General features: G+C 44.1%; 1 protein-coding gene across 1 annotated transcript in view; it reads right to left on the minus strand.

The window, feature by feature from the left end:
* FARP2 (FERM, ARH/RhoGEF and pleckstrin domain protein 2) overlaps positions 1 to 26,509 on the minus strand; it is a 150,537-nt gene that overhangs the window by 44,749 nt on the left and 79,279 nt on the right. The window contains exons 4-12 of the mRNA XM_068280617.1: positions 22,744 to 22,786; positions 20,388 to 20,466; positions 20,214 to 20,311; positions 15,191 to 15,305; positions 10,999 to 11,146; positions 7,386 to 7,481; positions 6,603 to 6,766; positions 4,861 to 4,929; positions 1,388 to 1,445 (exon numbers count right to left, since the gene is read on the minus strand). Coding sequence (XP_068136718.1) covers positions 1,388 to 1,445; positions 4,861 to 4,929; positions 6,603 to 6,766; positions 7,386 to 7,481; positions 10,999 to 11,146; positions 15,191 to 15,305; positions 20,214 to 20,311; positions 20,388 to 20,466; positions 22,744 to 22,786 — 870 coding nt within the window. The remainder of the gene's footprint in view (positions 1 to 1,387; positions 1,446 to 4,860; positions 4,930 to 6,602; positions 6,767 to 7,385; positions 7,482 to 10,998; positions 11,147 to 15,190; positions 15,306 to 20,213; positions 20,312 to 20,387; positions 20,467 to 22,743; positions 22,787 to 26,509) is intronic.

The raw sequence follows: 26,509 nt of genomic DNA on the forward strand, positions 1-26,509 counted from the left end.
AAGCACTGGCCCTGCATTCTCTCGTCTCGCCCCACCCGGCTAATTTTTCATGCCACCCGGCTACTATTTCATGCCACCCGGCTGGAAAAAAAATTCTGGGGCGAACACTGCAACAGAACCAGCTTTTGCGAAACGCATAATGTAAAACGCATATGCTTTTTTTAATGCGTTTTCCTGCGGCTCATAGACTTCCATTAGCGGCAAAAACGCGCGTTTCCGCTACGCTAGCTTTTTTGCCATGTGTGCACCCAGCCTTATGCTTTTATTGCCGTCTGTCTCCTCCCCCCTTCTGGTCACAAGTATCCCAAAAAAACTGGGAGTGAAGGAATAACCATGAGACTTCATTGTGAAGTAGCCCTCCAAGTGCCCATAGATTACTCAACTTGGTGGTCAATCAACCATCCGATTTGATAACTATAATCTAATGAAAATCGGTGCTGTCAAGAGCATGCCCGATAGACAATGCAATTAAAATTGATTGCATGTATCTATTGGACATACTGCAAAATCTCACACCAGCATGCTCGATCAGGTGTGCGGAGGTAATGGCATGTGATAATCGCAAAAGACAGAAACCCCAGGCCACCGTTTCTCCTAATGTTTTATAGCCTCCTCCTCGCTCCTCGCCCCTCCCCCCCCCCCCCGGCCTTCTTCAGTTATACTTTACCTGCCACCATCTGCACTGCCACCGCCCTCGTACTGCCGCATTTGGGCCCCATGTGACTACCAGCAAATAGCACATGGGGAGCGCGTGTGGCATTACACATGCAACCCACATGCTATAAAGCTGGTACCATGTCGGGGCGCGAATGGAGAAGTACAAGGGCGATGGCAAGTATAGTATAACTGCACGTGGGGGGGGGGGTGTCACAAGGCAGATACCCGCAAGATTTCATGCTGAGGAGAGAGATATGTCTATTGGTTGATCGTCCGCCACAGTCGCTAGATGTATGGGTACCTTAAGAATTTATTATGACTTCATCATCCGGTCCTTGTCAAAAGTGTCACATAGAACAGGAACTGAAGCGGTACAGATACATTCTCAAGATAGACACAGAACAACAACAACTATAACAAAAAGCTTAGAAGACTTTATTCCCTTTCCACCCCTAATGATTAACACAAAACTCAAACATTTTACTTGAAGTTCTACAAGCCAAGGTGTGAAATGTTCTAGCAAGCAGCTGCCTTTATAAAGCATGTACAGATAGAGAAGGAGACAAAAGAAACAGTAGCTGGGTCACCCAAGGAGGTTACAGTAAATATTAGCTAGTTAGCAGCAAAGCGAGAGGTAGGCTAAGAGGTGCTAGGGAATCACAGGGATAGAGAAAACAAGCATGAGAGACAGCAAAGCATGAGGCACCCAGTGCTGTACATCTACACGCACCTGCTTTGGAGAGTCAGGGGTCACAGTGCAAGGGGACACTCTGGGTTTGCTGTGTCTCCTGCAGGACAGAGAGCAACGCAGTCAGGAGAATCCCACTGACACCAAAGCCCAATGGTTAACACACAAGCAGGTACTATGCATACAAGCAATGTTGAAGAGGCTCACCATAAAAGAACAGAACTACTGTCTACACAGTAATGAGCATAATGCTGTACATGCATCCTTATCCTTGCCATCTTCTACATACAACTGCTTTCTGACTCTAGATTTGGTTAGCTAGCCCTGGAATCAAGCTCCCGACCTATGTGTGCTGAAGGATCTCGGCTTTTTTCCAGGAAGTCACATGTAAGTAGGTGGGCTGTGTTATGGGATTCCAATTTTTACAGCAGTGCAATGATTTTTTTATCTAAACTGCTAAACATACTTTAATCTGAAATCCAGGCGTTCCACTTTATCACTGTAACTTTGCAGGATTACTGCTAAAGCCAATTTAAGTCATCTAGACTGGTCCCAATACATTTTAGTAATAAATGGGGAAAAATTATCTGGGGTTTGGTGGTGAGTAAACACAGCACATCATTAGTTTGACAAGATTTAGGGTCATTAAAAAGAACACTAATTTCTCAAATTTGAAAGTGTATTAGGAAGGTGAATCAGATTGCCCTATATCTGTCAGGTACTGCACTGACCACACATCACTAGGCTGCTTACTTTTGTCCAACCGCTTCACAGGGCTGTGGAGTCGGTACACAAATCATCCCACTCTGACTAAGACACTTCAGTTCATGAAACCACCGACTCCAGGTAAACGAAATTGCTCCGACTCTTCGACTCCGACTCCACAGCCCTGTCGCCTCGACCGGCTAAAACTCGCTGCAAACAATCAGTGGAGGTGGACATGCAAAACACGAATTGACTAGCAAAGATCTGCTACAAGGTTATGACTAGACCTTACGTGACGGCCCTATTTTGAGATAATTAAAATACTTATCAGCTAGAGGGACATACAACCCAGCTGGTTACTTTACCCCAAACTGCATTAAGTAATTGTGGGATGGGGAACCCCTCAGACTAAGTTGCTTAAAACAAAAAGAGTCTGAAGCCATTCAAAATTCTTCTTTTTACTGTTCATTTATCTTCAGCAATATGAGCATAGGTGAAACGCCACATTCCCGCGGCAGAACGATGTATTTAAACCCCCCAAATACCGGGGCAAAATTCAGGGATCGCTTCCTTTTAAGGCTCTTTCACATTTGAGTATGTTTTCTGCGTTTTAACGCAAAGTCAATACTTTGCATTAACCAAGGTAAAATGAGAGTCCATAGACTTTCATTTTACCTTTCACATCAGATGCTGCATTTTGGTGTGTTGCGGTTCGACGCACCCGGGAGCTTTTAATGATTGGCGTTTTCCAGTCTGGTGAATTAATAACTACCACCGCTGATTGCATCGCACCGCAACATCCTGATGACATGCCGCAGGCGTTGTCAGATGTGAAAGAAGCCTTAGAGGCAGAGCTTTGTGCTGTAGCTCTGCCTCTGCAAGAGTCAATCTCCGCTGATCGCCGCTTGTCCCCTCCCCTCTCAGTCTTTTTTCACTGAGAGGGGCGGGGAGAGGCGGAGATCAGCGCAGATAGACTCCAGCAGAGGCAGAACTACTGCCTCCCCCGGGCAGCAAAATCCACGACCTGGAAAGTCGTGGATTTTTGCCTTGGGATTTGGGGGGTTTAAATACAGCTTCTGCCACGGGAATGCGGCTTTTCACCTATGCTCATATTGCTGAAGATAAATGAACAGTAAAAAGAAGAATTTTGAATGGCTTCAGACTCCCTTTAAATTTGAAGTTTGGGAAGAGCCAGTTTTTCTGTAAGCCAATAAACTGACTACCAGCAAACCATCATATCAGGGTAGGCTTTTTCATCTGCTTTTAGCATTCACCAGTAACGTAGGGAGACATATATACCGGTAGTAGCTGGCTCCAGCACTATATCAGTACAGCACGATCCATTTATTAAACAAATACAACTTTATAAATGACATACACCGGTATATGTATTTATAAACATATAACAAGTTCACAATCAAAGAATAAGAAATAAAAAGGAAATAAAATGTTTAAATAAAACCTCCACTCAATTCTAACAAAAAAACCACTATAATATTTTATCTATTTGGCTTTTTCATTATGTATATTGCAGCTTTTTTATTACTATTAATCTGTATATCCAAAGATACATACTGCAAAACGGATGGTCTGTGGTAAAAAATGCAGTCGGAGATGAGAATACATCAACATGAAGATGTATGAGGGTGAGAATAATCTTCATCTGTTCTCGGTTATGTTCTGATTACACGCTTATCTTTGTGTAAACAAATTAAGAAACGATTGAGTAGTGTTATTGACTTATTCATGCTCCTTTTGATGCTATTTTGTGGGGTTGGGACCACTTATTTTTCATTCCTTATTTTTTGATGCATTTTTTTCTGGGTAGATTTCTGTGTTGCATTTGAATTACATCCATGCTGTACCGACTGTAGTCCCTATTTATTGTACAGCGCTGCGTAATATGTTGGCGCTATATAAATCTAATAAATAATAATAATAGTAAGCACAGAGGCCAGTTTGTTTAAGCATTGAGTGTCATTGTGCAAACATACTTCTGGCGTACTTTACTGCAGTTGCTTATATTGCATTTAGTTGGTGCTGCAATACTTTCTAAAATCAGTGACCCAGAAATCCCTGCATTTACCCAGAGATGCTGCTCAGCGGAAGCATATGTCCCTGTAAGCACTGATTAGAACCCACAGCCCAGTAGTTTCCTTAGAACAGATTCCATGTGGGTGCCACAAGGTTCAGAAAGAGGACCAGGGGCTCTGGAAGCTCCAGAAGTCAGTTCTGCTTTTTCATGCACAGGAAACATTTGCCCATAGGAGGTTGCAGACCTAGAAACTGCTGGATTGAATCACTAGGTAAATGCACAGAGACCATCTCCTATCAAATAGTTATCTTAATAAACTTCTAGGTCAACCAATAAATAAAAACTCACAGATTTAGGCTAAGGACTATTAGTTGCTGTTATAGCATGTAAAAATAAGCATGGAATGCCTGGCATGGGCTCAGCGGGGCAGGCAGAGAAATGTCATGTAGCTCAACTGTAAACGAAAGCTGGGATTAAAGAATTATGCTGAAGACTAGCGCAGTAACTTTTGTTAATGTCTTGCCTACAGACTTCTCTTTAAGAATTCAATATTAGGCATTTGTATGGCATTTGTGTGTATTTAAGGTTTACTTTAAATGATAGGTAGGGTTTGCTGTCAATGGTTAAATATCTACAATCAAGCCTTACTTTCTCATTATCAAAACCATTCTTTTACTGAGCATCTAAAAAAACAAAAAAACAAACAAAAATAAAAACATACAGTAATGAGGCAGTGAATCAATTCAGGCACATGTATTGTCGGCTCTGTACCCACCTCTCACTTGCTGGCCTCTTGACACTGGTGTCCCGTACAAAATCTATCAGCTGTTTTTGTGTTCGACCGCTAAAATAAAAAATAATATTAATAATGATATTATCCACAACATAACTATCTGACTTTAATTTTAAAAATGTGTAAAATGTCTTGCTGAAATACGTTTGATCTTTTTCCAGCTGCCTTTTCCCGTTTTTACATTATGCTGAATACAACATCTTTTTTACGAAAGAGCTTTGTGACTGGTTACTATACTACAGTGTAAGTACAGTGAATTGTGTCAGTCACCCCCCCCCCCCCCTTATAGCTCTAATCCCATAACAATTGATATATGGAATCAGGCCACCAGGCAGTACAGTGACAAACTTGCTAGTGCTGTCACCTCCTGCCACTGGAGTTCCAGGTTCAATCCCCACACAGGACATTAGCTGCATGGAATTTGTATTTCCTAATTAGGGATGACCAATGAGATGCAAATATTTCCAAGTTCATGCATAATTATGTACATTTTTATGCAAATATATGCAGCATGAAAATGGACCAATCAATTGAAACCTAAGTTAGACTTGATTGGTCAATGTTCAAACTGCAGCATATATTTGCATAAAGATGTAAATCCTGCACGAACTCGTTCATTGACCATCCCTAGTCCTAAACAAGTTATTGTGGATTTTATTTGAGTACTTCTGCTTACACCCAACTGCCCTCCAACCCCCCCCCCCCCCCCCCATTTAAGTAAAAAAAAAAAAAAAAGGCAATACATATTTATTTAAACAGCAATTTTCAGCTAAACTGCACGAGAATGTTGAAAAAAGCAGTAATATATGAGCTCTAGGAGCATCAATGCAGGGATTAACCTTTCTCGCAATTACCAGAATTACACATAATGGCTCCTATTATACAAAGAGCTCAATGAGATGAGTACAAGTTTTAGAACAAATTGTACTTCCCTGAAGACGCCAGCATGCAGCTTGCATAAGCCACCTCTGCTCATATTTACAAAACAAGTGTAGCCTTGTCCCGCATAAAAATGTGTCATCTCCATCCAGCAAAAACTATTTTTGCCAGCATTACAAAAGAAGCTAGATCAGTGAGCAATAGTACAACATGGATTCATAATTTTGTATTCCATAATGCACTTTTAGGCAGAGTTTCTCCCCAGCTTAGACCTGATATCAAACAGCAGACAGGGAGGGTTAATGGTGGGGGCTATTCCCCCCAAACCCACCCCCATTCCACAGTGGTTTCAGGGAGTCATTTAAGGGGGTTGTGGGGAGTGACTTGAACAGTCAGTCAGTCAGCCTCTCTTATGTACAGTTATGGTGGAAGGCATGTACCAGCAAGTGCAGGGAAGGGTGGAGCAGTCCACTTATATAAGCAGCCACAAAACTGAGATGAGAAAGATAAAGGGGTGGAGTGAGTACTGCTTACCCTCCCTTCCACAGTGCATTCTGGGATGCACCAAAGGGAATTTGGGAAGACACTTGAACTAGGTACAGCTATGTTGAAAGGTGTGTCCTGGGGGCAGAGTCTGGGCAGCCAGGCTACCAGCGAGTGCAGGGAGGGGCTTAGCAGTCCACTTATACACGCAGCCACATAAAACTGATTTTAAACAAGTATTGGGGCTGATGGGAGAAATGTGAACATGGACTTCAATATTATTTTATTTTCATATATATCTGCTTTAGAATCTATCAATACTGTAGATACAGCACAGCTTTTAAACTGTACATTGTATTTACCTGTACCGAAAAGAGGAACCGCGGCTGAGAAGAACTGGCTTGGCTTTTGGTTTGGGCTGATCTTGGAGCCTGAAGAAACTGTGATACTCAACACAGGTTTTCCAAAACCTCTTACACATGTCTCTGCTGGGAAACAGGAACTCCAGGGCATCCTGATATGGACCCTATGGCAAAAGAAGAGGAGAGATTAACACATTTATCAACTAATAATAATAATAATAAAATAAACCACTCCAGGAAATACATGTGAGGGTTGTCCACTACTATTATATAAACATAAAATAAGAATATAAAAAAATAGTGCCAAATTCATAATCTCCATGATCTTCCTGTCTATTTTGACAGGAAGTAAAGAGAAGATGGAGAAGAAGGCCAGCCAGAGAAAGGGAGAGCACTGACCCCGGGAATCGCACCGGCGGACATGTCATTTATTGCTGCTGGCCAGGGGAGGGTAGGAGAGGCAGGCAGAGGCAGTTCCACAGGTTGTGAATAGATTTCATGCTGAAATCGATACAAAATCTGTGTGCAGTGTATGGGCAGCCAATAGATCACTCTCTGATCAGATTTGATCAGAGAGGGATCTATCTGTTGGTCGATCGATCAGTGTATGGCAGCCTTTACACAACCTTATTTTTTCTTGCAAAGCTACAAGAAAAGCAGACAACTAATTTCTCATTTTGCATGTTACACAAGATTGTCTCATCTAAGACTCTGTAATATGATGCCTAATGACACACAACATCCCAAAGCATATCTGCGAGGAAAGCTTAGCGCAGCACTTACATGAACCTCTGGATGCAGCTTTATTAGGAAGCGCCGTCTCTTGAAACTCAGCTTCCGAATCTTTGACCAGTTAAATGTGTTAATTTTAGTGTTGCCCTGCGTTTCAAAACAAGAGACATAATAAGTAAAGCAACACACATGAATACATTTGATTACATAGTTAAACGTGTACTAACCAATCACACCGACCCAAATACGGCCTTGTGCAGAGGGACATTTAAACAAGAACTAAAAGTGAGAAACGTGGGAAGCTGTTCAGATCTTCTCCAAGTGCTAGCGTAACAGCTAAGGGGGCGTACATACATCCAATTTTGATTGGCCACTTTTACCAACTCCATGTACACAATCTGTTCATAGTTAAAAAAAAAAACTGTTGGCCCTGTTACACAGAAGTAGTAAAATGATCCAATCAAAATTGGATGTGTGTATTTACTCTTAAGGTAGCCATACATTACACGGTGGCCATCAAGTTGACGATTAGACAGATCCTACTCTGATCGAATCTGATCAGAGAAGGATCTATAACTTGCCCACACACTGCACACCAATTTTCCATAGATTTCAGCATGTACCTGTGGAGTCATGGGGTACAGCACACCCAACTGAGTCCTTTCAAGCAAGATCTTTTTAGACTGATTCTGGACAGAAATCGATTGAAACAACAATTGGGCGGCCACACTGACATTGAGCTGTGCTAGATTAGATCATTAGGATCTAATCTGTGGGATATCAACGCCACAAATCAAGTAATGTATGAGAGCCGCAAGTCTTCACAAGTGACTATTAAGCTGTGTTTTTGATGCCTATCTGAACAGCCAAAACAGGCAGTTCCAGCAAGAATATAGAACAGTGCTGAGTACTAGTCTTCATAGGCCACGGCTTTGAGAGTAAAGAGAGTCCACCTCACACAGGAGTCACTGCAGGGAAAATACGCCTCTGTGGTGACCACAGGCGCCTCCACACACTATTTTTCCTGTACTTGCACAGGGAAATATCTGTATGATCTAAATTATTGCGCCTTATGCCTGGTACACACCATGCAACTTCCCATCAGATAGGCAAGTCAATTTGATTATTTCCAACAGGTACAATCTGATGTCTGATAATTTTTCTGATCGATTTTCTGATCGCTTCTATACAAAATGGATCAAAAAATGATCAGAAAACAGATTGGATCTGTTGGAAATAATTGTTTTGACCAGTCTATCTGAAGAAAAATTGCATGGTGTGTACCAGGCATTACATTTTTTAAATTTGCTCTGAACACAAGCCTACAGAATTTAGATCATACATACAAAAGAAGGTTCAGAGTGCACTGCCTAAATGTCCACACAATACTTATCATCCTAAAAGGAAATTGCCCTCTTTAGAATGCTGTCCTTAGACCATATATGATAGTTTTCTTCCTGACTTCACATCAAAGTGGAGACTGTTGGAACATCGATGGAGGGGGTCCATTCCACAGTGTAACTACCAGCGATTGCAATCATAGCAGAATGGCCACACTATATAGAGATAAACTCTTGAACTTCATTGACTTTACTTAAGAATTCCCTGAGCTAGCACACAGTGTAGTAATCATAAACAACCAGATGTCTGTTTTCTGTAATTAAAGAATCATCCTCAACCCATCAGCAGCTTTAAAGGGAACCAGAGAGGAACGGGGGGTTGAAAAAAGAAAATGATTTTATACATACCTGGGGCTTCTTCCAGCTCCATAAGCCTGAATCGCTCCCACGCCGCCGTCCTCAGCTTCCTGGATCCGCCGGTACCGGGCCCGTCACTTCCGGCGGACGCGGCCAATTGTCCGCATCACAGGGGCTCCCTCCATACATGTACGCATGCGGCAGCGCAGTAAGCAGCCACATGCGTATCTGTATGGAGAGAGAGCACCCTGTAATGCGGAGAATTGGCCGCGTCCGCCGGCCGACTTGCGACAATGACGGGACCCGGTGGCGGCGGATCCAGGCAGCGGAGGACGGCGGCGTGGGAGCGATCCGTGCGTATGGGGCTGGAGGAAGCCCCAGGTATGTATATTGAATCCTCTCTGGTTCCCTTTAAAGCGGAACTGTAGAGTGAAAATAAACACATTGTTTCACTTACCTGGGGCTTCCCCAAGCCCCCAGCAGCTGTCCTGTCCCGCGCCGGTCCTGCCCGAGCCTCCGATCTCCCGCCGCCGCTCCGTCCCGTACCTCGACTTGTAAGTCGATGTCAGTGCAGCCCTGCCAAGAGTATCCTTTCTTCGCCTTCCCCTCTGCAATAGCAGGGAACGCGAAGAAAGGATACGCTTGGCCAGAGCCGCGCAGGCGCAGTGGCCCAGCGGCGAAACCGAAAGTAGCTGGCCGCGGGAGAACGGAGGCTTGTCGAGAAGCGGCGCGGGACAGGACGGCTGCTGGGGGCTTGGGTAAGCCCCAGGTAAGTGAAACAATGTGTTTATTTTCACTCTACAGTTCCGCTTTAAACTAAATTTTTAGTTTGAAAGATGCTGGTGCCTAGTGCAGTCAAACAAATGGGTGGCAGGGAGCAGTTATCTGAAGAAGCCGATGCAGCATCCGGAACAGGTAACTATGAAAGCCCCCTGCCGCCCACTCCGCTTACCCTGCCAGGCTGTGGAAGGCACACTTCACCACCGGCAGGAAAAATTCAGCCCTGCAGCCAAATAAAGTTTTACTTTATTTGGTTGCTAAAGGGTTAAAGTGCCCACTAATGATCAGATCTTGATTGTACAATCTTCCCCATTCTATATAGTAGAAGGTTAAACAGGTGAATAGTTGTTGAATGGATACTTTATGTACTCCATCATACTACATAGAAGTGATAAGATTGTAGAATAAAGATGGTCAATTGACACCTTTAGACAGCAGGTAATGTGTGGTTGGACAATTCTTACTGCAGAACTCCAGGGTGTGTGGAATGACTGCATTCCCCTAGTTTTATTAGTCATTCAGAGTGCTAAGTTAAGTCATAGTGAACCAGAACCTCTAGCATGTTGTAAGGATCTAAAGGGTACCTAACTCAAGGCAATTTAGGACTGTTGATAGCTTCTTGTCCCTCATACACTAGTGCTCAACGTGCAATCTAGTTTGGCAGTATTGTTTAGTGTCGGAATACTCTTTGACGTAATGAGTTAATTAACATAGATAGCACTGATGCAGTTAAAGTGGACCTGAACTTTTGCACAGGACAGAATGAAAACCGAGAAATGCACCCTGTATGTATTTAGAGAGTTTAACCTCTTTAATTCCCCCCTCATCTGTTTCTAATCACAAGCTGTAATTTGATCCTCCAATGTGTCACATGACTGCCTATGGCAGAGATGGCAGATAAGCTCATTTGAAAGCACAGGATGTTAACAATATGTCTGCTTCCATGAAAGCAGGAAGCAGAAAGTGCTTATTTTAGGGGTTGTATCAGCTGTAACAAAGAAATGTTTTTTTGTTTGAATGTTATTATGCTGTTGTGTATTTTTTAGAGCAGGGAGGACGTTCTGAGTTCAGGTCTGCTTTAAAGGAAACATTGACAGACCAGGTCCTTTTATTGAACTATTCATGCAAGCAGAGGCACATTTTCAAATGTTTTATATGCTTTTAATGTGTATTATGGAGCACAATACCTGAAAAACCAGTACTCCCATATTAGACGCTGTCAGGTTAATTTTGGCACCTTCCCGGTCAGACGCCAGGTGGAAACGTGTTCCGTATAGATCAAGTTTTCTGGCGATCTCCAGGATCTGGAAGTCAGCATCAGCTGGGGACATACCGCTGCAAGACGAAGTTATAGGATCAATGCCCAGAGAGGCTGACACCAGTAAGCAGACAGCAGTGCTTTTATCAGAAAAAATATATATAAAAAATATTTCACTAGTGCAACATAATGAAGTGTGGTGCAATACCGCACTGCTGCAAGCCTTTCTAGGAGCTATTCCATTCAGTGTGAACGATCATTGCGTCAGTGTTATGCTGGGTACACACGGTGCGTTCCCGCACTCGATTCCCGTTGATACACCACTTGATTCGAGTCGATTCGTTTATTTCCGACATGTCCGATTCGCGTTTCGATGGATCGTTAGGTCGATTTGCCATACTTTACATGGCATTCGACCTAAAAATCATCGAAATGCGCTCGGAAATGCTCGGAAATAATCAAATCGTCGGGAATCGAGCGGCGCATTCGATGCGGGAACGCACCGTGTGTACCCAGCATTGCAGTGGGCAGCATAACACCAAGCAATTTCCAGTTAGATCGATCAGTCCAATTGATCATTTCCGACAAGTCCGATCTGACTACCGGTTGATTTCGCACAGAAGTGATTGAAAAATCGATCAGAAAAACAATCTGAAATCAGAATGATCTGTCAGAAATGATCGATTCGACCTGTCCATCTGATTGGAAATTATATGGTGGTTACCAGGCATGAAAGTGGTTGTGTGTTGCCGTACAGTCCAATGCATTTTATAGTGTTTAGGAGCTCTTACGGCAGTGAAGTAATGGCAGCTATAACCGGGTAAAGAAGGTGAACCTCTCCACTCAACAGCCCAGCGGACGGATCAGGAGCTGTCACGTATTTTGTGAATTTGACAAATATATAGAGGATTTTTTTTTTATCTTGCTACTAGGTCATGGCTGTAGGGCTACTTCACAGTGGTGCGGTGTGGTGTAGCAGCTGCATTATAATGCACTACCTATGCGGTGTTTACAATGTCACCTGTGCAGTACGATCTAACATCAGTGCAGCATCCCAACGCATGTGTTGACAGTGAAGCATTGACTGTATGTTTCACTGTATGCGACACAAAGTTTGTATAATGTGCGATGTGACTTTTCTATTTGCAGGGAACGCTACAGGTGGCAAAATGTAAAAAAAAAAAAAAAACTTTCACTGTAGTAGTCCGTTCTGTAATTTGCATCATATCACTTTATCATGGGCCTGTGATTCAGAAGAGTTAGGATAAAGCACAACAGTCAGGCAAGTAAGCACTAGTAAGGGGTAGTAAGCAATGGCACCATCCAGATTCCCTTTAGTTCACATATCCCTCATCCTAACCATCAATGTGTACCTACTCTGCCCATGATAAAAACTACTCTATGCAGATATATACACACTCATCAATATTATTATTATGCATTTATAAAGTGGTGACCTTTTCCAAAGGAGTCCATCAGACAAGTCATGTGGCTGACTGTCCTCAGAGGAGCTCACAAGTCATGTCACTGACTGTCCACAGAGGAGCTCACAAGTCTTGTCACTGACCGTGCACAGAGGAGCTCACAAGTCAGATCACTGACTGTCCACAGAGGAGCTCACAAGTCCACAAGGGAGCTCACAAGTCATATCACTGACTGTCCTCAGAGGAGCTCACAAGTCATATCACTGACTGTCCACAAGGGAGCTCACAAGTCATATCACTGACTGTCCTCAGAGGAGCTCACAAGCCATATCACTGACTGTCCACAGGGGAGCTCACAAGTCATGTCGCTGACTGTTCTCAGAGGAGCTCACAAGTCAGGTCACTGACTGTCCACAAGGGAGCTCCAAGTCACGTCTCTGACTGTCCTCAGAGAAGCTCACAAGTCATGTCACTGACTGTCCGCAGAGGAGCTCACAAGTCATGTCTCTGACTGTCCGCAGAGGAGCTCACAATCATGTCACTGACAGTCCTCAGAGGAGCTCACAAGTCATATCACTGACTGTCAGTCTTAAATCAAGAAGCAGTAAAAGTGTGGCACTCCCAAAAGTGATATAACCAGCATGCGGGGAAAAACACTGTAGTTACAAGACACTCTTCGCCACCACAACCCCTTTAAATGGATCCAAGGAGTACTGAGGCATGTGCTCCGTCAATAAATCACAGAAGGAAGAGTTGACATAAATAAAACATGAAGAAGCAGAAGCGTGCACCAATATCCTCTATCAAATCTTGCATTTAATCCTTCACATCAATTCCATACAGATGGGGTAAGCATCAGTGTACACAAATATATGATAGATGTACATACATACTAATAGTGGTGGCGATGGTCCGGTGGGTGCTCAGGGTGTGAAAAGGTTGGCTGAAATCAACCTTTTCACACCCTGAGCACCCACCGGACCATCGCCACCACTACTAGTATGTATGTACATCTATCATATATTTGTGTACACTGATGCTTACCCCATCTGTATGGAATTGATCTGAAGGATTAAATGCAAGATTTGATAGAGGATATTGGTGCACACTTCTGCTTCTTCATGTTTTGTTTAGATCACTGACTGTCCTCAGAGGAGCTCACAAGTCATATCACTAACTGTCCTCAGAGGAGCTAACAAGTCATGTCACTGACTATCCTCAGAAGAGCTCACAAGTTAGGTCACTGACTGTCCTCAGAAGAGCTCACAAGTCATGTCACTGACTGTCCAGCGGAGCTCACAAGTCATGTCACTGACTGTCCACAGAGGAGCTCACAAGTTAGGTCACTGACTGTCCACAAGGGAGCTCCAAGTCATGTCACTGACAGTCCTCAGAGGAGCTCACAAGTCATATCACTGACTGTCCACAGAGGAGCTCACAAGTCATATCACTGACTGTCCACAAGGGAGCTCACAAGTCATATCACTGACTGTCCACAAGGGAGCTCCAAGTCATGTCTCTGACTGTCCTCAGAGCAGCTCACAAGTCATATCACTGACTGTCCTCAAAGGAGCTCACAAGTCATGTCACTGACTGTCCACAGAGGAGCTCACAAGTCATGTCACTGACTGTTCTCAGAGGAGCTCACAAGTCATATCACTGACTGTCCACAGAGGAGCTCACAAGTCATGTCTCTGACTGTCCTCAGAGCAGCTCACAAGTCATATCACTGACTGTTCTCAGAGGAGCTCACAAGTCAGGTCACTGACTGTCCTCAGAGGATCTCACAAGTCAGGTCACTGACTGCCCTCAGAAGAGCTCACAAGTCATGTCACTGACTGTCCTCAGAAGAGCTCACAAGTTAGGTCACTGACTGTCCTCAGAAGAGCTCACAAGTCATGTCACTGACTGTCCAGCGGAGCTCACAAGTCATGTCACTGACTGTCCACAGAGGAGCTCACAAGTTAGGTCACTGACTGTCCACAAGGGAGCTCCAAGTCATGTCACTGACAGTCCTCAGAGGAGCTCACAAGTCATATCACTGACTGTCCACAAGGGAGCTCACAAGTCATATCACTGACTGTCCACAAGGGAGCTCCAAGTCATGTCTCTGACTGTCCTCAGAGCAGCTCACAAGTCATATCACTGACTGTCCTCAGAGGAGCTCACAAGTCATGTCACTGACTGTCCACAGAGGAGCTCACAAGTCATGTCTCTGACTGTTCTCAGAGGAGCTCACAAGTCATATCACTGACTGTCCTCAGAGGAGCTCACAAGTCATGTCACTGACTGTCCACAGAGGAGCTCACAAGTCATGTCTCTGACTGTCCACAGAGGAGCTCACAAGTCATATCACTGACTGTCCACAGAGGAGCTCACAAGTCATGTCTCTGACTGTACTCAGAGCAGCTCACAAGTCATATCACTGACTGTTCTCAGAGGAGCTCACAAGTCAGGTCACTGACTGTCCACAGAGGAACTCACAAGTCATGTCACTGACTGTTCTCAGAAGAGCTCACAATTTAATTGCTACCATGATCATAGTCTAAGGCCAGTATTGGGAAAAGGGGGAAACCAATAAATCTACCAAAGTATTTGAGATATAGGAGGAAAGCAATTAAAATATGGGGAGAACCTACCAACTCCATGCAGATAATGTCCTATAATAATATATGACTATTACGCTATAAGACTCACAGTTGCTCACGATGGCACTGCATTATTCGATCTTCCAGAGCGTCCTGCCGCTGTACATACGGAGTGGTTTTCAGATGCTCCAGGTCCACTTTCTGATCATAGTCCCCAATCTCAGCTGTAACACAGGGTACACTTTGATGAAACTCAAGCTTAAAGATTAGTAGTAAAAGAAGACTGTAAAAATTCATCCAGCTGTATCAATATTCCCTATGATGCGTGTAAGGTAAACATAGGGCATAATGGCACAAACTATTCCTTTATATAAACTATACTGCTAGTGTTTACTTTCTATTAGACATGATGATGTCTCTAGTCACTCCTTTCAGTTTTCTATGCATCAACACTTAGCAGGGTTTGTGAGACAAGCAGGTAAGTAGTGTACTGGTAAGGTTGTTGCCTTTGTTGTGGGATTTGAGCCTTTGACCAGGGTTCGATACCCGGCTCAAGCCCGTACATAAAACAGTAAAGAGTCTTTGGGCAAGGCTTACTAATGATCCTGGCCGCCTGTGGTGCACGCCCCTAAGTGGCTGCAGCCCTGAAGTGCCTCCATTCTGCCAGGAGAAAAACCCAATATAAATGTTTTCTGTTTTGTCTAATAATAGTAGACTAAGGCTCAGATCACATTGGCACTAAAAAAAAACCTGTTTATTGGATCGGAAGGCAGCGGGTAAATGGACACATAAAGGGATCCTATGCTAAGCAAAGCACCTGTTTTGACTTGTCCTTATGAACAGATCCATACTTCCTGTTCCAATACAAGGCTATGTGGCACACAATAATGGTCCAATTTAATGGATAATGCATACGTTTTACATGACATGCTATGTTTAGTATTTCCCAGCGACCTCGTGGTGAACCAGAACTGCTAGGAGTGTGTAAGGGGCTAAATAGGCCCCAAAAGCCCTCTTACTGAAATGCTTTGTAAAACCGAAATTTGCCTTCTTGTAACAAAAGGTATTTGTGATAATTCAGATTGGAGTGAGCTCCAAGATGTCTCCCAGCGCATCACTGCTGAATACGCAAATCATCTTTTGCTGTCCCTGTAAGCTAGCTACACCTCCATAACCACTGGACTACAATGATATGTCAGCTTGTTAATTGTACAGAGCTACACTAATCCAACATGCATACAGACTGTTTCAGATTGGTTGGTCCTCATCAGTGCATAGCATGGATTCATGTGGCTCTATGGGGTAGGACTTGAAACACCCAGAGTTAGTTAACAAGCTGAAACATTGCTGCATTCTAACAGTTCCAGAGGTGTGTTTAGGCTTTCAGGGAAAACAAAGAGATAATTTGCATGCTCAGCAGTGATGGGAAACCTGATATGAGCTCTCCTAAGTTAATAATCACAAACCCCTTCTGTTTTAAGGCAGTACGTTTCCGTTTTGGATGGCATGCTATATACAGTACATCCACTAAACGGATACACTGAAAACAAGGTTTCTGTTCAGTGTGTCCGCTAAGGCTCAGTTAACATGAGATGCGTTTTAAAAGAGGCTTTTTCACAACAACAACTGATCAGTTAAAATGCTCCCTTTTTTCAGCACTCAGTGTGAAAACGCCCCAAACGATGAACGGAAGGAATCAATGCCAATGTGAACCTAGCCTAACTTTACTGTGACTTAAATCCAGAAGTATCTAAATACAAATGAAAATGTCATTAAACCAGTGTCAGAAAGACAATGAGATAAAGTACCCTCTACCACCACTCTGCTGTTTGGCAGACAGGGCCGGTTCTCTCATGAAGCAAGGTGAAACACTTGCATCAGGCACAGATATTACAGAGGCAGCATGTTTGTACTCTGTGTTTACACTTACAGCATGCAGTCAGAGTAGGTGAGGAGAGCGAGCAAGGTGAAGAGGTCATCATTGGAGAAAAGCAGCATGTTCTACTGTGTGAGGAGTCTGACAGTGAGTGAGGAGGAGGAAGGCAGGAGAGCAGCAGTGAAAGGGTCTCATTTGACTTGCACGGCAGAAGGGAGGAGGTGGCAGTGATGTCCTGACTGAGGAGGAATGGAGGACGGCCAAATGGCTGAGGGTGAGCAGTTTATTTGTCACAGACTCACAGCCAGCGTGTTATTGTGTTGAGCTGCAGCATGTCACGTCTCAAGTTATTGCATAAGTTCCCTTGCTGACTAAGAACATTAAATGAAGCAGTGTAAATTGTCGGGTGCGGTGTAATCATTCCAAATCGGGAGGGGCGCATCCTCATAAGTTTGCCTCAGGCAGCAAAAAGTCTAGAACTAGCCCTGTCGGCAGACAGAAGTCCAGTTAAGAAGTTCAAATAGTCTTTATAGAATGGTAGAATAGAATTGTTTACATACAAGTTATGTTGCGGGGAAAAAAAAAAATCACCAGCAGATGGCACTGCAGTTTCAGTCGAATTGTCCAGACATATAATCAGGGACTTATCAGCCAAATTTCCTTGATGTCAACTTTAAATGAGTGAAAAACTAATATTTCCTAAAGTTTACAATATCACGAAATGTAAAGCCCTCCATGTACCCCAAAATCTGCACTTTAAAAGCCATAGACTAATAAAAGCTGCATTCCCACTTATTACAGTCTTCGCTCACACATTTTCATGTACATTCCCTTAGGAATACCATGCACAAATGTATATATTACACAACATGCATCCAGAGTGGCAGAACGATACATTTTGGGGAAATACCAGCATTGTGTGGAAAACCAGCAGTAAGGGTTTTTTCTTAATTTCTGCTAGCAAAAAAATAATCAATGTAAACCAGTCCATTGTTGAACATGGGCTTTCAGATCATAAGTGTTTCTGTGTATGGAAAAATGCAGAAATACGTGTAATGGAAATGGACCCTTATGCCCGGTACTCACCATGCAATTTTCCTTCAGATAAATGGGTTGAATTGCTTATTGCTTATTAGGTCTGATCTGATTTCAGTAAAACGATCGCCAATCAGATCGAGCCTGTCAGAAACAAACGATTCAACCCGTCTATATGATGGGATTGGCATATGCTGCTGCTGCTACTAGGATTCTAAGCCATTTCTAATGGTATCCAATGCAGCTGCTAACAGCTATGACAGATGACAACAATTACTTGCTGCTGCTCTGCTCTTATAGTTTTTTTTAAAAAAACTTCACTAGATAACATCAGCAGCATCTGCTCAACAGCTGTGACTAGTTGCAACTAACAAGTCTCTTGTGTGACAAAAACAATTCAGTGTAAATTTAACATCCTATGGATACTAAAGTTAAAAGTTATAATTACGTGCCGGGTCTTTTTTGTTCTGAATCACTTCCGCAGCGCCGTGTCTGCCGACTTCTGGCGTGTAGCCCCATCCCTTGCCAAAAACACCATGGCGCTTTCTCTATCCGAGATAGAGAAAGCGCCACCGCCACAGCTCTTTTCTGCAAGAGGGTGGGGCTATGTGCCAGAAGATGCCAGATGCAGGGCTCAGTGAGTGATTCAGAGCAAAAAGACAATTTGGCTTCTGTCAAAGAAGCTAAGATTCTTATGCTTGAGTAGAATGTTGTTAGTTAAGTTAGTTGATACTAATATGTGAGGGCCCGTTCATGCTAGGCCCAAAAACTCTGTGATTCAGTGGGGCAGAAGCGCATGTTTAAACGGATGCTATGTTACGCATAGAATCAATTTACAGTTGCCAGGTACAACGGAGTGGAAAGGAAGTGGCAGGTGAACGCACATTTCTGTCTGGTGCAGTTTCTCTGGAGCCTGCATGCAGAGGCGTAGCTATGGGTGGGCAAGGGGGGACCTCAGCACTGCTGTTGCACCCCCACGTGTATGAGAGGTGGCTTACTGGCTGCCTGAAGTGTCCCTGCTTCTCTTGCTCCCTCTGCAGAGGAGTGCAGAAGCGTTAGCAGCAGAAAAAGGTTATTAAAGAGGGGCACATCGGGAGGGGGGGCGCAAAAATGTCTGTCACCGGGTGCTATGCCTCTGCCTGCATGTGCTGTGGATGCTCACAAAATCAGTGCAAGCTTATGGGAACAGTTTCCTTTTCACTAGGCCGTTTCCCCCCTACATTACGAATCTACTCACCTGTCTGCTTTGTCTTTGGCCGTCATTCGGGTCCTCCACGTGAACTGGCTGCTGCTGGGCTTGGAGACCAGTGACGGTATTTGAGCCCCGTCAGAATCATAGGGCTATCAATGGATTGCAAAAGACCAGCTGGAATCCTCCTAGCAGCAGGGAGGATTTTCAGTGGTTCGCTGAGTGGTGGATCAATGAAATTCCTCCCTGTTACTAGGTAGGATTCCCATTGATCTAACCAATGGTAGCCCTGTTTCTGCCAGGCTCTGCGCTAACCGGCACATGACTTCAAGCCCAGCAGCTGTCTCAGCAGTGGGGAGGAATTTAATGGTGGTAGTGGGCCAGATGCACAATGGTGGGGGGTGTTAACATCTTGTCGAAGGCAGTACCATCAGATCCAAAATGCACTTACAACATTTTACTCAAGAGATTTTTTATTTTTTAACAAGTACTAGGACCAGTGATCTGCAAACTTGGCTCTCCAGCTGTTAAAGGGGAACTGAAGAGAGAGGTATATGGAGGCTGTCATGTTTATTTCCTTTTAATCAATACCAGTTGCCTGGCAGCCCTGCTGGTCTATTTCTCTGCAGTGATTAAAACCAGAAACAAGCATGCAGCTAGTCTTGTCAGATCAGACTTATAAGTCTGAACCACTGAAACACCTGATCTGCTGCATGCTTGTTCAGGGGCTATGGCTAATAGTATTAGAGGCAGAGGATCAGCAGGGCTGCCAGGCAACTGGTATTGTCTAAAAGGAAATAAACATGACAGCCTCCATATACCTCTCTCTTCAGTTCCCCTTTAAGGAACTACAAGTCCCAAAATGCATTGCAGGAATCTGACAGCCATTGGGGGACTTGTAGTTCCTTAATAGCTAGAGAGCCAAGTTTGCAGACCACTGTACAAGGCTATGTTACCAATAATACAGCTGCTTGCCTACAAGACAGCAGCCCAATTCACAGTGTGGTCATGCTACACAGGTTGGATACTCACACTGCAGGAGCAATGAAATAAGAAGTGCTGTAGTGTTGTCACTGCACACCAGTCTCTCTTCAACAAGATCCCTCTTGATTTGCATGGCAAAAAGGTATCTATAGCAAAGCAGAAAATGATCAGTGTACATCATGTCTAACAGTAACTTAAACATCACTTTGTCTCAGATCTAACCTTGTGTATTCCTCCTGCAGCTGGCCAGGGTCAGGGGGGAAAAATTTCACAGCCAGACGCATTTTGGAATTTTTCGGTTCTGCAAATAGAAATCATGCACAATTGATTGTATACAGATGCCTGTACAGCGAACAATAACTCATCTGACAATGGTTACAGTAGGTGTCCCCTGGAAACACAGCATGAATGGGGTCATGAAAATGTGGGCGCCTGTTATCGGCCCAAGTTTGAGTGCAGTCATAGGTGCCCATTGAAATATCGACATTAAGGCGAAATCTCGGAGCCTATGATTTATCGACAACTAGCAGTTTTCCGACTTTTTACTTTTGCGGCAGATTGGCAGAGGGGGACAGTTAAGGTTAGCCGAAGGAGGGATTGGACGGTTAAGGTTAGCTGTGGGGGTGGGGGGTGGTTAAGGTTAGATAAGGTGGGGGTTGGTTAAGGTTAGCCATGAGGGGTGGGTGGTTAGGGTTAGGCATTGGTAGAGGGATAGTTCAGAGGGAGAATAGGGTTAGAGTTAGCTTTCATTGGCGGAAAACTTTTTTTTCCCTTGGCACCCCTTTTGTTTGCGTAGACGTGCGTATTACCAGGGTTAAATTAGTGAGGTATGGTCTGGTGTTAGTCGTGGAGAAGATCTGCTGCTATAAAGCCAACTAATGTTGATTCAGGTAATACAACTCAATGACAGACTGTTCATCATTTTGTACAAGCTTTTGAAACTTTAAGCCTCTTCTCCAGGCATTATACATAACTGGATTAGTATGATTTTTTTCCCCAATAATTACCCTACCCTCATGGTGATCTGAGCATAACATGGCCAATGATTGTCACCTTTGTTTCAATTTTTAACTAGGTTTTCCAATCTACTTTTATGACTTATTTGAATATCAGAGGTTTACGGTCTCATTCATCTGGAGTGCTCACAAACTTTCCAGAAATATACATGTTGAAAACATCTTAGTGAGCAACAGGTACCACTGGAAAAGGATGAGAAATGTACTTGACTTAACCTCCCTGGCGGTAAGCCTGACACAGTGTCGGGCTAGCCGCCGCAGGGGATCACATCGCCCCGGAAGGATTTTTTTAAATAAAATCTGTTGCCTATTGTTAAAGTGAACCTTAAGTAAGAAAAAAAAAAGTTTTACTCACCTGGGGCTTCTACCAGCCCCCTGCAGCAGTCCTGTGTCCTCGCAGCCAGTCACTAATCCTCTGGTCCCCCGCTGCCAACTAGTTTCATTTTTGCCGACAGGACTGGCCATGCGTAGCTTTTTCCGCATTCCCGACTGCAATTATCGCTATTGCGGGCCGCAAGGCATACAGAAATACACGTTGCCGCATTACGCCCGCAATAGCGCTAATTGCAGTCGGGAATGCGGAAAAAGCTACGCGTGGCCAGTCTTGTCGGGCCTATCGGCAAAAATGAAACTAGCTGGCAGCGGGAGACGAGAGGATTAGTGAGTGGCTGCAAGGGCACGGTAGAAGCCCCAGGTGAGTAAAACTCATTTTTTTTTCTGACTTAAGGTTCACTTTAAGCTAACACTAGGCTAGCTAACTATGTGGCCCAAGTCCCTCCGATCACCGCCGGTATACGTACCCCCAGGGATCCCGCGATGGCACAGCCTCCCAATCAGCACTTGGCTTCACTATGGGGAGGATCGGAACTGCGCATGACGTCATGTCGGATCGCCGCCATAGCGACGAGTGAAGCTAATTGGGAAACTGCGGCTCTCGCGGGATCGTGGACAGGTAAATATAGCCGGCGGCGAGTGGGGGGTCAGAGAGGTGCCGGGGGACTTGGGCCACGTAGTTAGCTAGCCTAGTGCTAGCTAACATAAACAAAAACACTTTTCATTTAAAAAAATCCCTCCCATGGATGCAGCCGCTGAAACTGCGTACAGCCAAGGAGGTTAACTAGTCTATTTTATAGGACACCCAGCAGGAAACCTCAACAGTTCTCCAATCACAGAACCCTTTACAGCACGAAGCTTTGTGATTGGACGAATAGTGTAGGCGTAGTTTACTACAACCTATCTGAAACAAAAAGGTTTCAGAACGTGCCATCCACCAAATCACGTAAGTGGAATTTCTCTATGAGGCTTCCTGCTGGGTCCTCTAAACTAGACTAGCGCCCTGGTGTTTACTGCAGGTTGCACAACATTAATGTAAGCCCAACAAGAAGTGGAGATGCATTGTGTATAGCAGCCAAAGTGCTCCCCCAACAATAGCTCCCTGTGCACGGCAACTTTACTACATTGCTGTGTATCAGGAACCTATATCAGCTAAACTGTATTCTTGTTACATAGGTTCATGAAAACTGAGCAATCGCCCACCCAGATAGAACAATAAGTAAACTTACTGCGCAGCTGCTTGGACACAAATTTTAGAGGCTCCAACCACACCTAAAATAGGAAAACATTGGAGAGTTTGCTTTTTATGGGCATTGACAAAGCTATATTGTAATAATTAAAAACAGATTGTTACGGGTGGATCTGTTAACAGAGTATAACTTGCTACCACTCATTATGTAGAACACATACCAAACATCAACGCAATAATGACAAATCATATGTTCACTTGCAAAAATGAAAGGGTTTATTTTAACTGCTGTCACTTCCGTCTGCTATGCGGCATTTAAATGAAATACGTACTTGTGGTTTCGTCCTGTTAGCTGAAAAACATGCAGTGCATAATTGCTGTTAGCACCAATCGCAAGGCTGCAGTGACGTGGAGCAACATCAGCAAGAACTCCGAATCCTCGCAGAGCAGCCGGTTTATGGAAACTGAGGACTAATACTATAGTTGCCCACAGGAAACAGCCTTGTGCTATTTATACTTCTATAGCTGTATTAAACTGTGAAATGTGTTATAGCTTATGGAAAACCAGACTCCATTCTATTCCAGTTTTAGCTTTAATACTTTGGGTAAAAAATTAAAAGCCTGGTCGGAAAATATCAGATAATGAATTATTGAAATGTTTAGCAGCTTGGCCAAGGCAGCCAATGAAGACTGCCTTAGATGAGAATCTGTAGTGTGTGTAAGAGCACCATCAACATTGCCTAAAGGCCTACGAGTGAGATCGCCGCTGGGAGACTTGGGCGCAGGATACAGCCGATATACGGCTCAGCCTGCTCCTGCACAAGTCCTGGCGGCGATAATTACTATTCCCCCTCCAGGTCCACGTGGATGGTGGGGAAGGATGTAATTTGGCTTCCAGCTATTGCTAACGGCCAAATTACAGTGTTTTAAAAGCAACTTCAGCTCTGTCTTCTGACGGCACCGAAGTTACTCACTGTGCGCTGCTATAGCTGTAATTCCTATTACGGTGTATGGTGGTGCCGGCTGCGCCCAAATCTCCTGTGCTGGATTTGACGTGATCGGCCTAAACATCCAGCATGCCAGATATTTCAGGGCTCTTTCACACTAGGAGCAGATCAGTGCGTTTTGACAGATTGCTCCTAGGATGCGTTTAGAAAGTTAACATGAAAATGTACTTGACTTTCATGTTAACTTTCACATTAGACAAAGCATTCCAGGGAGCTTTTAATCATCCAGCGCCAGTTTTTCCCGTCAGGTGAATTAGAACTAGTGCTGCTTATCAGTGTCGCACCACAACTTCCCGACATCACACTATAGGTCATAACGCACAGGTTCGAGCACGCATTACGTGAAAGAGGCCTTGACGAATGTAGCTGTCGGGGGATCAGAACCTGACCCCTTTGGGAGAAAACACTGGGCTGGGCTGCACACACATATGTCAGCTGCTTAGATGACGTGTTGTGTTGCTATCGGAGGGGGGGGGGGGGGGGGGAGGGGTGTGTGTGTAACGGAGGGTTGACGAGCGTTGCTTGTGTGACGACACGTGGCGAGCGCCGGAGCGGCATGAACAATAGAAATGTATGTAATAGAGCAGGCGTGTGTGTGTGTGTGTGCGCATTAGTACATCTGATGCCCAGGAGATTCCCAATCATTCCCCGCCCACTGGAAGCCACTCCATAAGTGCACCAACCCTACTCTCCTAACCCCTCGATAGCAACAAAATGCCTCACTAGCATTCAGGCTAGTGACATGTCTGTACAGCCTCGGCTCCGAACTGTTGCCTGAGGTATGGAGTCCATATTCCGGCCAACAGTCCTTGTACATGTGTACAGGGCTTTACTCTTTGAATGCAGAAAATAAAAAAGTGGACACAGACAAGCTTTAAGTAGGCTTAGTACTACAGTATATGTACCCAACTTTCTCTCATCATGTCCCATGTCAGTTCAAGCTTAAATGTTATTCAGGTTTGTTAAGGTGGAGATACACATGCGTCAGTGCATATTAATACTGAATATACTGCGATCATACTCTATTACATAGTCATGTCACCAATTGTCCCTCAGAGGAGTTCACAATCTAATCACTAACACAGTCATATGACCTGCCATTATCCACGCCCAAATTAGAGGTGAACCAATTACTGCAACTTATCAGTTTGTTTTTGGTACATGGGAGGAAATATGCATGCTATACATTCTCTGTGCAGGTAGCGCATTGGTCATGATGCACACCTGGGGCTCCTGTGCTGCTTGCCAGGTTTCAAATCTGCTTCGATTTCACAAATTTCTATGCTTTCACTCTCCTCCTCAAAAATAATGTATGCTGCCACATGAGGTTTATGGGAAAACTGCCTCTATGTGGGCAGCACGGTGACGTAGTGGTTAGCACTCTCGCTTTGCAGGGCTGGGTCCCTGGTTCAAATCCCAGCACTATCCCCGTGGAGTTTGTATCTTCTCCCAGTGTCTGTGTGAGTTCCATCCGGGCACTCCAGTTTCCTCCCACAATCCAAAAACATACAGATCAATTGGCTTCCCCCTAAATTTGCCCTAGACTATGATACATATATAGACCTATGACTATGGATTAGATTGTGATATTACAGTAACTGGTATATGCCAGCTTTCATAAATCAGACAAAGTGAAGGGACTCCAGGCTTTAATGGCAGCACTGTGGGGAGGCAGCTTCACTGAAGTCAGTTTAATCTCACTGGATCAGCTTTTTTGCTACAGTTCCATTCCTACAATAAACTAAATACATACCTACAGCTTGGAGATCAACACCAAAACTGTAATGGAAATGTGTGCTGCCCAGAGCTGGATACGCTAATGGCAGGCAAAGTTCCATCTGCTGAATTTCCACTTCACACAGGCCAGCAAATCAGCTTGCAGATTATTTATGTTATCCACCCAACATTTAACCAATTAAACACAGCACATGATCTGGTACAGGAAACAGTGCTCAGAGTTTTCTCCTAAAAGCTTAGCAACCACACTAAGAATAATGTGAGGGGAACCCCTGATATACTGGGGTACGGACAGAAATGCCAAATGATTCCCCACACAACTGATTTGCTGGTTCTATAGGTTCTTCTGTGAACTCCAGAAAGATAAAGTATACTGGCTCAACTATGTCCTCTGGTCTAAACTGGTGTCCAAAATAATGACCTTTAGGCTTGTAAGGAGTGGGAGATGCAGGGAAACAGTGAAAGAAAACGGAGGAGGGAGATAAAGCAAATGGAGGGGGTGAGAGAGAATGAAAGAGAAAAAGAAAAAACACAGCGTGACAGGAGGATGAACAGGGAAAGTGAGAGACGACCAACGCAGCCACACCGAATGTGTGATGTTCATTAGAATTATTTTTGGAACCGGCTCTGTACAAACATCTGCGCTGCCTGTTCTGTTACATGGAGGGGGCACAAGCTAGCATCAGCTGTAGTAAACTCCCACAATACCAGCCACTGCTTATTAGTGAACCGACAGGAAGGATTGCTGATAACCCTGTTAGTGAAACAATTCAGGTACAAGTATTAGCTGGTTAACAAATGAAATAGGGACTGTAGGTTCGTTCTTAACCCTAATCAGTTCTTAAGTCGGTACACTGTGCTACCTCTGTCCATTATACCTCCTTTGTTCCCCCTGTGCCTCCAGTGTCGCCCCTGTACCTGCTTATACAAGTTTAAAATATATTTTTTTTTAATCAAATTTTCTCAAAAACTACCTAAAAAGTCCAATTTGTAAAAAAAATGTTTAACCCACAGAATCCATGCCGTCCATATCAGTGGGTCGTTCGTAAGTCGGGAACTACA

The sequence above is a fragment of the Hyperolius riggenbachi genome, chromosome 4 (genome assembly GCF_040937935.1).
Source record: "Hyperolius riggenbachi isolate aHypRig1 chromosome 4, aHypRig1.pri, whole genome shotgun sequence".
NCBI classification, from domain to species: domain Eukaryota; kingdom Metazoa; phylum Chordata; class Amphibia; order Anura; family Hyperoliidae; genus Hyperolius; species Hyperolius riggenbachi.